Here is a 13,772-nt window from a genome sequence, read left to right on the forward strand (position 1 = left end):
TATCTGTAGCAACATGTGCTGCGAAACTCCAATAGATAATAGTCACTTACGTAATTCAGTGAAGGCACTTCATTGGTTCAGTCAGATAACATTTAGATTACATAATGGGGTCAAATGCAAACCTAGTTTTTGTCCTAGTGCTTTACATTGCTCCTTGTAGACTCTGATCTTATCTTCTTCAGACCTTTGGCATTGCTGGCTATTAAATCATGCAGTTATCATTGCTGGACCTATTTGCAAAGCTGAGTACTGTTCTCCTTGAGAAATAGTGAAACTGGTGTCCCAAGTGTGTGGCTTAAATGTACAGCCTGGTACTTTATTTTTCCATGGATTTATGTCTATAATTCTTTAATAGATGCTGCAGGTGATATATAACAGCAATTATCACACAATTTATTTAAAAACATTGATAGCATAGCACTGTTATAATATGGCTTCATTTCAAGGTGCTTTCTTTATTAATTTAATTTTAATCAGGCATATATTAGCTAAACTAGAAAAAGAAACCATTTATATTAGCCGAATCAACAGTAACCCATTAGTAATTGTCATCAACAGTAGCAATTTCATTGCAAAATATAACAGGCATCTCATACAGTTGGATAAACTCTCCTTGTGGGAAGCTGAGTACTGATTAATTTCACACTGAACAGTTACTTTTCTTATCACCATGATTTACTTTGTACATCAGAAGGAAAGTAAAGATTCATTAAAATGCTTAAAGTACATTTCACTATTACAAGTCATGCACTAAAACACATTAGTTGCCTACCACAAAAAGGATATAGACTAATTCCAGTAAAAGCACTCGCCAAACGCCACAGTGAATTACAGCAGCTTCCAGCAGGACAAGAATTTTGCAAGCTAAGAACACATGGACATTCTCATTACTTTGGAAGATTTTTCCACAGTCTTTGTCTAGATGTATTGCTCCTGCTGAGTAGACTGGGCTCCAGATTTGCTTTGCTTGTCTGGAATTAGCCTCTCGCCACTCTGCCTTTCAGTGGTTGGGGTTCCTGGTGATTGCTCAGTATGGGACAAGGTGCTTCCCCTTCAGCAGAAGACAAGATTGTGCAGAATTGAGCCAGCTAAATGGGGTGAGGAAAGGATATATTTAGCTTTGCACTTTTATGCTGCATATCAGTGAGAAATCGTTATACTTCTCAACTCTGTTTTTTTAAAAAAAATTAAGTGTCATAATATTGAATTGATCCAGTGGTGAGCCAGGTTTTGTGCTGCCACAGAATTACTGGAACTAACAACCATCTTTGAGTATCCTATTCTCACCTATATTGAACTATCACAGAAACTTTCAGACACTGGTAACATTGTGTTATCACCTATGTAAAAAACCTGGGGGTCTGTTAAATTAAAAGTATCAGCAACTGTGAAAGTTAAAAACAGTGCCTTAGTACTAATTCAACTGTACTTTAAACATTGCTTTTTGTGTTAAATTGTTTGTACTTAATTTCTGTCCCCTATCCATTGAATAGCTCAGTTAATAACATCTTGAACAAATATTAAGGATCTTGATAATATTCAGGTTATTTCTACTACATGCATGCTTTTTATTTTTGAAGATTCAAAGTACTTAACTAGCCTTATCTGGAAATATATTAATTCAAACACTTTTGGTAGGACGGGTGGCAATAATTTAATGGCATAAGACAGTTTCATAAGGGTTTAGAACAGAGAGAATACTTACCTCAGTAAGGCCAGTGAGGGGTATTTAGCTTGTCCTACAGACATTATTAGGAAATTATGCAATAATAAAGCAATTGGTACAACTCCTAACCACTCTGTCATAACACTGAAAGGAGGACTATACTCTGGCTATTTGATCCTGTGGCACATCACAAAACACCCTGCTCAGGCAAGCTTTTGGCTAAGATTTGATGAGAACATGAATTTATTTTGGGGATTCCTGTAGGAATGAAGCCGGGAAGAATTCACTTTCTTCCTGGCTTCTACTTTTGGAAACATAGCAATGCAAGGAAGTTTAAATATGCAAATCACCTTTCTTGGAGCAATGGAAGCAACTCCACCAATCTGAAATCATCTTATCTCACTTTCCACAAGACTTTTTAAGATGTGAGTAGCCTAAGCCAGCTGAGGCAGAATCATGTTTATTAAGAGCAATAATGTGATCTAAAGGTACTACTGATTTTACAGGAAAAATGAGACAAATGAACCCAATAAAATGCAGCAATGCAATATAAAGTGATACCGTCCCTGAAGCTAAAAGACAAGAAGGGTCTTGTTCCTTGTAATACTGTACCTGCTCTGAGCTGATAGTAATTGGCTCTTTAAAGATAATCCAGCTGACGCTCTCATAGAGGGGAGGATGAGTCAGAGAGCCATTGTAGGTCCAGTGATCCAAGGATTTAGGCAATAGGCTTGAAGGATCAAAATCAGAAAAGGGAGCTTACTTACCCGGTGGAAGATACACTGGGTTAATGAAACCAATGAGTAAGACTTGATTTACATCTCAGGCTACAAGATGCTCCTAAACCATAAGAGGTCATTTCAAAACACTAGTGTTTTCTCATAGCATCAGAGATGAGTTGCTCGCCCTGGTGATAAGTTTGACACTGAGAAACATCTAGGCTGGCACCACTGACAATGAGTGGTGTTACGCAAAAAACCAAAACCAAAACCAAACAAACCCATCAAAACAAGACAAAACAAACAAACAACAACCCATGAAACAAAACATAACACAGCTTCCTCCCCAAATGGTATCAGATACCAAAGAGTTGTCACCACTGACTGAAGAGTTTTGTTGTTGTTGTTGTTGTTGTTTTGGTTTTTTTTAAATACTGAACTCTGTGCTCCTGAGCAAACAACCACTTCAGTGTATAATTATTTTCAGCTGTCTGTTGACGCTAAAGGGAGGATTCACACAGGTTAACAACGTTTCCATGTTCAGGGTCAAGGCTACATTCCTTTTTAAAATACTGTGGGAGATGCTGCATTGTACTTTTAACATGCTTCACTAAAATTCAGATATTCAGAATCTACCTTTGCTTATCTTGTGCCTTTATAAGAGGCTTGGTGGAAACAGTCATTTCTTTGCAAGACAGCTTAAGAAAAGTGCAGTTGTGGTATTCATTCTTCTCCCTTTTTTTCCCTCCTTCAACTGAGTGAAATTCCAGTTTGGTTATTGTGAGGCTGTGTTGGTGGTTGACATCAGGGGTAATTTTAAATAGACGGACAAATGGATGGAAGCGTAGCATTAGGTAGGAATCAGGAACTCTGTACTCTTACTGTTGCACAAAGAGCATGTAGCTCTCTTCAGGGTGGAGCACCAACAATACAAAATATCTTATGGGATCCCATAAATTCACGTCCATGATCATGCTTTCAGGTCCCACGTCTCAACAGACTCCTTCAGCTGAAACCCTGCATTACTCTGAAGTCTTCAAAAAGGCAGATGAGAGACTACATAGATTTTAATTCAGCTCCTCTGTATATTATCATGATGAGGCTGTGACGATGTTCACCTTAGCCTTTACTGAACCCAAGGCCTTCAAGGCATCCTTCAGGTTTTCATTGCACAAGCCAAGCTGTAAATAAAAAAATACTTTAAAATCCTAAATATGTAATAATAGTTTTATTCTAACAGAATCAAGAGTAAGAATATGCTTTATAAATGTTGTTCAGTTTAGCTTTGCAAACCTACTATGAACAAAACAAAATTTAGAACCTCTGAGGAAATAACATGTGATTCTGTGATTCTGTGTGAACATGAAGTTTTTCTTCTGCTTTTCAGAGTAATGCTAACAGTAGTGCAAAAATAATCTGTGGTTCAGAAGTATATGATTGCTTTGATCATATGTGCACACATGACTCAAACTGCATTTCTGTGAAACTTCACATCATTGCAAATGGAGTGGAAAGCAAACACAAACAGTGTGAGCATTGCCTGTTGCGAAGGTGGATGAAATACGACAGGCTCAGCAGCACTCATGCCTTTAAAGCGCAGCTTTTGAAGGCTCTGTGGATGAAATGGGGATTTGGGTAAAACATTCATGTAGAATAGAATCATAGACTAGTTTGGGTTGGAAAGGACCTTCAAAGCTCATCTGGTCCAACCCCCCTGCAATGAGCAGGGACATCTTCAACCAGATCAGGTTGCTCAGAGCCCCGTCCAGCTTGACCCGTCCTTGAATGTCTCCAGGGATGGGGCATCTACCACCTCTCTGGGCAACCTGGGCCAGCGTTTCACCACCCTCAGTGTAAAAAATTTCTTCCTTGTGTCTAGCCTGAATCTTCCCTCTTTTAGTTTAACACCATTACCCCCTTGTCCTATTGCAACAGGCCCTGCTAAAAAGTCTGTCCCCATCTTTCTTATAGGCCCCTTTTAAGGCGCAAAGTTGATAATATGGGCTAACACAGGATAATAGGCAGTCGCCACCACCGATTTAACACAAAGACATGTTTCTCTGAGCCCTCATCACTGACTGCAGTTTGGATAAGGAAAGGGAAGCAAGACGCATGTTTTCAGCACATCAGTAACTGACCTTCAGGAAAACAGTGACGATGGCCAAGCCATCCGGCTTGTCGGAAGCCTCAGCTACATTTGAATACTTGTCCACATTCCAGTGAACGAGATGAAGCTAAAAAGCAATTGACAGCCTCACTTTTGCTGGTTCTGTTACAAAGAACTGAGTGTGAAACGGAGAAGGTGCTTGCGAATACCTGTGGATTCATGGTGTCAGGGCTCACACCCAGGCTCTGTCCTGGGGCAGGCAGAACTGCTCGTATTCCCAAAAGCAATTTTGGGGTAAGCACACAGAGATGTGGAAAATCACAACTTACAAGGGACGTACATCTTTCTAACTCTACTGCTAACAGTCTCCTGTGCGTGCTTTTATTTCCTTTAAAAATATAATACATGAAATAGCATAATGAGGAGTGTAACCACTTTGTTACACATGGTGCAATATTTATTCACAATAGGCCCATTTGCTGCAAGAGATTGGTGGTATGGCCGTGAATATCATGGCTGTGGATGGTCTATATTCAACACCAATGTTTCAATAACTTTTCAGTTTTGACAGTATTTGCTTAATTAGAGTTTTGAGGGACTTTTGTTCATCCCAGTAAATTACTAATTATATCTTGAGCTATTTTTGTGGGAAATACAGATTTCCAAAATATTACTGAACTTGGAAATCATAATAATTTCTTTAAATGCCTTCTCATCTATGAATATGTTTCACAGTTCCCTAGCAACTATGTACCTCTATGGCAATAGTCTAGTCCAGGATTATTTGTATAATGTTTCAGCAATAAGGTCATAGAAAATATCAAAACTTCTTAAAATACAAGGAGATTCTAAAACATAGAGACAACATAGAAATTACCGTATAATGCATATAATTTTAAAATTCTGATTTAAATAATATTTTTTAAAAAATTCTGGTATTTTTAAAGCCAAATTCCTGTCTTTTCAACTTAACATCTTTACTGTTTCAACATATTTAAACTATTGATTCAAAGCAAACTAATAAACACTTAATAGCGCGCTGCTTAAACACAACTGAAGTGCACTATCTCTTTACAGCAGAAAGCAATTCTAAAGTGACACTCCTTTCTAATCTTGGCTGTATCAAATGAGATAGCTTTAGCATTCTCAACAGCGGAAAATTTCCTATTAGGAACACACCTCTGGCTGTGTGCCCCTAATGCCTAAATTAAAAATGTATAATCCATCTCATTAGATTGTCATGTTGTAATGTTCCTAAAATCTAAAAGGCTGCCAAAGATAACATTGCATGCATTAAACATTAATTGTTTGTTGGCATGTTGATGACTATTAGCTGCACACTATGACACTGGAAGACAAATAAAATCTGTTACTTTAGAAGTGGTTTTTAATTTTTGTAAGACAGACCTTGCTTCATTTTTTCTGAAGACATTTAATCTACTTGACAGCTGCTGAGGCCCTTACTAGATAACTTTTTTACCTCTTTCTCTTCACTAATTTCTTTTGGGTTTCCTTCTTATTTATTGTTCTTGAAGAGCCGAGGAAAAACAAAACAAAACAAAACAAAGAAACAATGGCAACAACAAAACACCTTACAGTGATCAGCATAGTTGTAATTTTGAAGAGCTCCAGCTACAATTATAGTGTGGCATTGGGTGATCTGACTCTCTAAAAAGCAGCTGATTTAGTATTAAGCTGAATGTACTTGTACAGCTAATCTTTTGAACATTTATCAGATATTACTTACTTTTAAACCTGCACCTTTCAGCCCTATTTCATTATTTAAATATGGATTTAGATGATCTACATTTAGATCACAAAGCCCAATTTGCTTTTGCAAAGTCAACTTTGCACATACAGAGATGGTATTACTTTTGCAAAATAAAATAATTGTCAAGGCTATCTACATATGCTTTTATTTTTCCTAGGGATGATATACAGGACCAGACTTTGAAAACTTGACTTTGACTTTTCTTTCATTGACTCTACCTCTGCGGTGAATTTCCTTCTGTCCACTGTGTGCTCTGAACCTTGCTCATCTGTTTGGCATCAGTGGAAATGAAACTGCCGCAATCTGTATGTTCCAGTGAGAGGTCCACCTCTCAGCACTGCAAATGCATGAAATAAGGTAGAAACATTAACCAGTAAAGTCTTCCTGACAGTCAAGTTATAAATTTCAAAGACTTTATAACGTGCAAGTAGTTTTCTCCATGTTAATGTGTTTTGAAATTAGAATATTTTTAAACATTTGGAGGAAAAAAAAAACAACCCTGAACAGTTTGTGCAGTTAAGCCAAAGTTATTGAAGGGTTTAAGTCTAGATATGAATATGAGTGCACTGGGTGTAGTAAATCTGCATGTCTCCTAAATATGGTTCCAAAATTCAGGTTAAATATATGTGAATACACCTTCTACTCCGGAGAGAAAACAAAAGGAAAAGTAATGCAGAAAAAGAGCAGTTTGCCAGAAACAGTAATTGGACTTCAATAACTGCAGAAGGAACAGTCCTACTTCATGGAATTAACTTCCCTCTAAAATGTATATTATTTATGACAGTATCTTAAATGTCTCTTTCTTCACAGAAGTAACAATTGTACTTGACCATTTTCTGAATTTAGATTATGAGGTACCACTGGTGTACTCAGATGTTATTGACACTATTTATTGGCCATTACCATTAATTCCTTGCTTACAAGCACATAAATGTGTATTGATTCTCACTGTAGTGATAGGCACCTGTAATTGTGCATGATACTTAGAAACATGTGCCTGGAGTTCTTGCAACACTTGCAATATTATACATCAGCACAAAGAAATCTCCTTTGCCATCAAGGTAATAAGACTCTCTGAGGAAATGAAACTAGCCCAGAGTGATTTCACATGGAGTTATGCTGTGAGTAACTTTTACATATGTATAAATCTCCCACCACATGTTGATTTTTTTTTTTTTTTGAAAAAAGGGCACAATTGTGTAACTGTGTTTAGAAACTCTGCTCCTATCTTCCCTTTCTCAAAACAGTGATTATCCTGGAGATTTCCTACTGGGAAATTACCAGTCCTTTTGCCTTTAACATAAGAACACTTGCCAACACGTCCTAATTTTAGAGAACATAATTTGGATCTTCTGTGACACTTAAAGGGTGTTGCCAACCAGTATAATGAAATTAACGAGCATACCCTCATCTACAGAAATACTCCTGAAAGGCAACTAGTCTTGTTTTCTATATAAATTAGAGCTAGAGAATGAAAAAATGAAAACGTCACATCCCCCTCTCCAGGTCTCCTTTTTCATAACCTGATTGATTGTCCTTATCCTCGAAATTCATGTGGAATGAATGTCCAACATTGACAATCTCTTTGCATGTGGAAGGTTTCCAAGTGATCTGGGGAAGCCCCAGAAATGCACCTTTTTTTACTTCCTTGGTTTTAATATCAGTAGGAGACTGACGGTCTCCATTGGCAATAAGGTATAACTTGTGCCAGTGATCAGGTCCTAGGCAAAATAAATACATTAATAAATAAAGTATTCTACTTTAAATTCTGTAGCAATACAGAATTCATGACACTTTCCGTTGGAACCAATTGCATACGTAATACAGACACTTGATATGTTCATAATCCATGTAAGTCTGAAGAATCTTTATAAGTAAAGGAAAGAAATATTCAATAAATCATAAATAAATCTGATTTTCTATTAAAGATAGCTTTTACCATTGTTGCCTTGATAACTCCAGTTCAAACTTGCCATTTTTTAATCCTTGCAAGGTACTGTCTTCTTTAAAAAGAAAATACTGGTGCTAATGAAAGCTGTTAAAACAAGACCTCTGCTTTGATTTTCTGCTGAATTTCTAACTTGCACCTGGGTTTTTATATGCCTGCTTAAACTGTAAAGATAGTAATATTTTCTAACCAACTTTTATTGATTTAATAAGACTTCGGAATGGCATGAGAAGCTGTGGTAAGAGAAAGGATTGTAATAAGGAAACAGTGTGGTTCGCAATGTTTACTTTTTGATTCAGAACATATATTAAGACCGATATGAGTTACATGCCAAATGAAAACATACATCATTCTAACTGTTCAAATGTTGTCCAATGACCTTTACACTAAATCTTCCCAATCCAGAGGATAATTATGGTATAAAAGTGCAGACTACATAGAAAGCAATGGATGCTCAGCCTCTTTGAAAATCCATGGCAATGATTTAAGACATCTATGTGTGGATTTTAGAACATTAATTCTGACAGTCACTAAAAACTAATCAATCTCAGTATCTTTCAGTGGTGGAAGACAACAACAAATAACAAATAAGACTAGCAATGCTCTCATTAATAAAAGAGGAGATGCAAGGCCTACTGAGTCCTACTGGCTTCAGATGTTTTGGGAATGATCTCAAGCCATTTTTGTACTGCTGGGAATCTCCAAGGCAATCTTCCTTGAGACTGATACCTGATTAAGTGCATGATTGGAATCCAGCTCCCAAAGTTTTCTCCTGAAGTAGGTCCTATCTTGTAGTTCAAGAATATTTACACACAATCACCTCTTTCTTCAGCAATAAGATACTATGCTCCGACTCTATTTTAAAACTAACTTCTTCTAATACATATGGGATTTTGCCTGGCTTAAACTCTGTCTCATACGTGCTTAAAAGCAGGATTGTATTTTTAGGACCATATGCTTGATAAGTACTGCAGCATAGTTAAATAGTTGTGGTATCTAAATTTGTAACCATTTGAACTGAGTGTATGGAGTAATTATTTCTGTATAAAATAAGGTTTATCACGGGTTATGTAAGCATTGCCTTGTCATCCTGCATTGCAAAAAATGGAACCTGTTGACATTTTTCTGTTTTTCTTATAGACTATTCTCAGTAATAGGAAACTACTGATATCTGCCTTTGCAGATGTCTGCAGCTGACGTCAGGAATTTCAGATACCATTGTGCAAGTAATGTTATAACCTGTAAAACTTGTGGCATTGATGTCAAGAAATATGATAGCTTTTAAGTGCTTCTCAGTTATAGGTGGACTGCAACTTTCTGTTAATGTTTTGTTGTCGTTCAAAAGTTATGTTTTATCAGCATGGAAAGTGTTCAAAGGAAAATTATCACCACAAACTTTTGCTGAAAGACAGACAGCTTCACTTGCTTAGTCCTTGGCAAATCTCCTAGCCAGATTACTAAGATGATATCAGCGTTTCACTACTTCATGAAATTTCTGCTTGCAGGGTGCACAATTTATGGTCCTTGGGCAACCTTGCTACAAGAAGTATGTGAGAAACGAAGACAGCAAAACTAACAGGTCAGCTGGAAATATTAAGTATGCTGGACCTGGCCAGTAAATATCCTGTAGTTGTGCAACAAGGAGTTTGAAGATCTCAGTAACCAGGCTTGCATCGGGCCTTCAGCGCCCTGTTGAGGTGAGGGGAACTGGGAGGCCTGCCCCTGTCTTGGCTGCTACCATCTGGAATGGCTGCGACAAATTACTGCTATGTTTAGTGCCGAAACAGGCTCAGGCTGGTGTTGGTGACTATGTTTCGAGGCTTCAAAAACCAAAGTGGGCACCAGACACTAAAAAGTTGCAGCCCACGGCTCTGGAGAACCAAGCCGTACAGCAGGCAGCCCAAGAGCCCTGAAAAAGCCACCTTCGGCCTGGGCACTCAGGACTTGCAGCCTCTCTCCTCCTGCAGGAGAAGATTTGGAGTTTGAGCCCAAGTTAGAAGGTTACAAGTGACATGGAAGCGGCCCAGCTTCCCACCTGTCCCCTGGGACAGTTCGGTGTTCTGGAGGGACAGATAAGCCCGGTTCATTGGGGCACAGGTGTTGATGGCTCGACAGTTTTTCACTTTGAGAATCAGAACTCATTTTGATGTATTTGTGGGGGGACTTCGCAGCCTTCAGTAAAATTTAGAAATTATTTAAAGAACAGTTTTGAAACTGAATGTGTTTCTTGCAGAAGAGAAATCCTGACTTTTGACCAGATCTGATGTCAATTATCATCGTTCCTTTGGAATAACATAGGATAAGTTCCTTCACTCCTGTGAGAACCACAGCACCAAACCAACTGCAGTTGATCACACAGCAGGATGAAAGAGCCAGAGACCCCTCAGTTCCCTGTGTGCTATCAGTCATCTTTAAACAGTGTTAGTCACTGTAAGTTAGTTATATAGATAATAGCAAAGACCTCCTATCAGTGGCCAAGAACTATCAGCTGGACCACTGAAAAAAACAAGTGACCAGTTAGATAAGACTAATTCAGAGAGATCTGAAATTGTGTTTGTGGTTTGAGTGAAACAGGTGGTGCGTTCCAGCCTGATATGCAGATAATACAAAGTAATTCAGTGACAGAGCATACAGAAAAGTGGGGCAAGATAATTTTGAATTTTCTAACAATGAAATGAACGAAGTTTTAGGAATAATAGCCAAAGGAAATATAAATCTTGTCTTGTTAGGCAGATGCAATGAGAATCTAATGTGGAAAAACTGCTGTAGTATCTTTTGCTTGATCAGATAATCAATGTCAATTTTCTGACTATGAAAAATATTCTTTCTGTGCGAGGTGAGCATGGCAGAGATTCAGTAAAATGATCTGTTGGAAGAGGAGCCAAGATTTCAGAATTGTGACCTTTTTACTGTCTCATCAGCCAGGCTCTAAAGTAATTCTAGACCTCAGATTTAAATGCAGCAGACTACATGTGACTGACACAACAACTGGTTTGCTTCTTGAAACCCAACACAACTGGCTTATGATTCCTCTTGTTACACCCTTTTATTCATCCCTAAGTGCACTTCAGCTTTTAACTATGAACCTATCACTGTTGCTAAAATATTTAATTACTAGTATTTCTCAAAGCCTAAGTTGTTGATTCTTTCATCTTCAAAGTAAAACCTGTCAAAACCAATTTTTTTTTCTGCATGAATGTAGAGAATAAGGACAATGTTATGAAGGAGTTCTTGAGTTCATGAAGAGCTCATGAACCAGGATTCAAAGAAAAATAATCCAGTGTTTCTTTGAATAGACTTACCGCTTTTTTTAATTCCTGAAGTTACAATGTGGCCATATGATCACTCTTTCTCCAGACGACAAAGAAATTAGGTTTGGCTTTAAACAAAGTCCCAGGAACTAAGGTGATGCAACTTAGGAAGAATGGTTGATGCTTTACTGCTAGTTGCACAGCACTTGCCATTTGGGAAACTTCTTTCAGGTCCCTTTTCCACCTGCCAAAACCATTTCACGGTTTTTGTAACAACTTCATGCTAGACAGAAAGGCTGAACTAAAAAGCACTTTTTTTTTTTTTCTAAAATAAAAGCTTTTTACAAATTGCTATAGGGATTGAAGTAAATTATCTATAAATGTAAGTTAAAATGTTTTAAAGCATTTTACAATTATTTTTGTGGCTCTCATGCATTCCTCCAGAGTACTTGTAGTCCAGACATTGCCACATTATACTCATACATTAAAACTACAGGAATAAGTTGCTGAGACAGCAACCACAAAAAAATGTCCCAGCAGCAGAGGGCATGAGAAGGCTGAGGATCATGGATGGTAATGAGCTTCTTAAAACACAAGCCTGTATTCCATCAACCCCTGATTATTGCCTCCACATTTTAGGCTATCCACACTGCAGGGAAGTGTTAGCACCTTTCCAGGAAACTGGGATTAAAGAAATGTGATATTCTTGGCAAAACCTTCACAATATAAATAGAAGTGGATCCCTGGCTTTCCAGACAAGTGTTGACAAAGTTTTAATGTCTAAAGCTCTGAACCTGCACACCACTAGAGATTTGTTTAATTTTATGCATAGCAGGATTTCTATTCACCTTATTTGCGAGTATGAAATTAAAAATGAACATACTATAGGAATGAATAAAAAATAGTCTTATTTTAAGGACACTGACCAGGAAAAATACATAAACTTTTCTGAAAAATATTAGATTAAATGAATTTTGACAGGAAATTTTTCATTTTTTAACTGTCAAACACTACAGATCTTGATAGTGAATTTGTGAAAAAAATCCTACAGAAAGCTTCAAAAATATTTCATTAGCTCTCATAGTGATCCTTTTGAGTTAATCACAGAATCACAGAATGTTAGGGATTGGAAGGGACCTCGAAAGATCATCTAGTCCAATCCCCCTGCCGGAGCAGGAACACCCGGGTGAGGTTACACAGGAAGGCGTCCAGGCGGGTTTTGAATGTCTCCAGAGAAGGAGAAAGAATCAAGATATCGTTATTTGTAATGCTCTAGTCAAAATTAAATAAGATGTATTAGATAATCTTCACTTCTAGCTATTGTAAATAAAACAGTGGTAGGACAGTTGCAAAGTTATGAAAGTTTTGGGTGAACTAGGAGGAGGGCTCACCCAAGCCACCAGGCATCGCTTGATCTGAGGAAGCTCAGGCCATATGTGTGCAAAGCATTGCACAGGGTGCAAGAGATAAGGATTGCCTTCCAAATGAAATAAGGCGTAGTAAACATTGGCCTGTGGCATAAAGGTGGGAGATGGCAGGACCCCAGTGGTTGTGAAAGAGCTGTTGTCTCACGTCACCTCGCATCTGCTCCCAGCACCGGGCTCTGCTGAGGGCAGAGACGCAGCTCAGTGTGTCACTGTGGTGGGATCAACCCGGCCCCTCCTCGGGAGGGGAAAAGTGCCAGCCTAACCGAGGACTTTCGTCTGCTGCGGGCTACAGCTTCAGGCTTTTAACTGAGCACTTGATTTCAAGTGATGAAAGATAATACATCTCTATTTTTATTTCCAGAGAGACCTATAAAATATAAAACTATCTGTCCCATAACTCCCTGTCCCAATTAGGAGAACGGCCAAAGTCCAAAGCAAAGAAAAAAGGTTGTGTCCAAATAATGAAGTATCCATAAACTTTTCTTGTTACAAGGTATTTTGTGAGCCTTTGTAGTCCATATTTTCGAGCAAACACTAACAAAACATTATAAGTGTCATTATGCACCTCATACTCAGGGAATGTATTGAATTTTACCTAATACATTTAAATACCAGAACAGGTTTTTATGGGAGGGAATGATGGCCAAAAATCAAACTCACATGGTGGACATGGCATGGTAATAAATACAAATTTCGTTATTTGCAATTATACTGATACAACTTTAAGCAATCTATATCAGGAACGGTGGGGTAATTCTATGGAAGTTTTTTTTTTCCTTTTAATTCTGTACCTTAGTATGACAGAAGCACATATAGCTGCAACAGACTTAATATGGTTTATAGATATAACATATAAAAGGGAAAGATAGACTGCTGTGATGGT

The 13,772-nt window shown here is 37.8% G+C and overlaps 1 protein-coding gene across 1 annotated transcript; it reads right to left on the reverse strand.

Moving 5' to 3' along the window:
* Positions 1-977: 977 nt before the first annotated feature.
* LOC135985033 (carbonic anhydrase 1-like) lies at positions 978-10,298 on the reverse strand. Its single transcript, XM_065627949.1, is given in 7 exon segments — positions 978-1,088; positions 2,279-2,435; positions 3,505-3,566; positions 4,524-4,619; positions 6,482-6,600; positions 7,787-7,984; positions 10,247-10,298. Coding segments are annotated over 7 exon segments (795 nt in total).
* Between the last annotated feature and the right edge of the window lie 3,474 nt (positions 10,299-13,772).

This window comes from Caloenas nicobarica, chromosome 2 (assembly GCF_036013445.1).
Source record: "Caloenas nicobarica isolate bCalNic1 chromosome 2, bCalNic1.hap1, whole genome shotgun sequence".
In the NCBI taxonomy this organism is placed as follows: domain Eukaryota; kingdom Metazoa; phylum Chordata; class Aves; order Columbiformes; family Columbidae; genus Caloenas; species Caloenas nicobarica.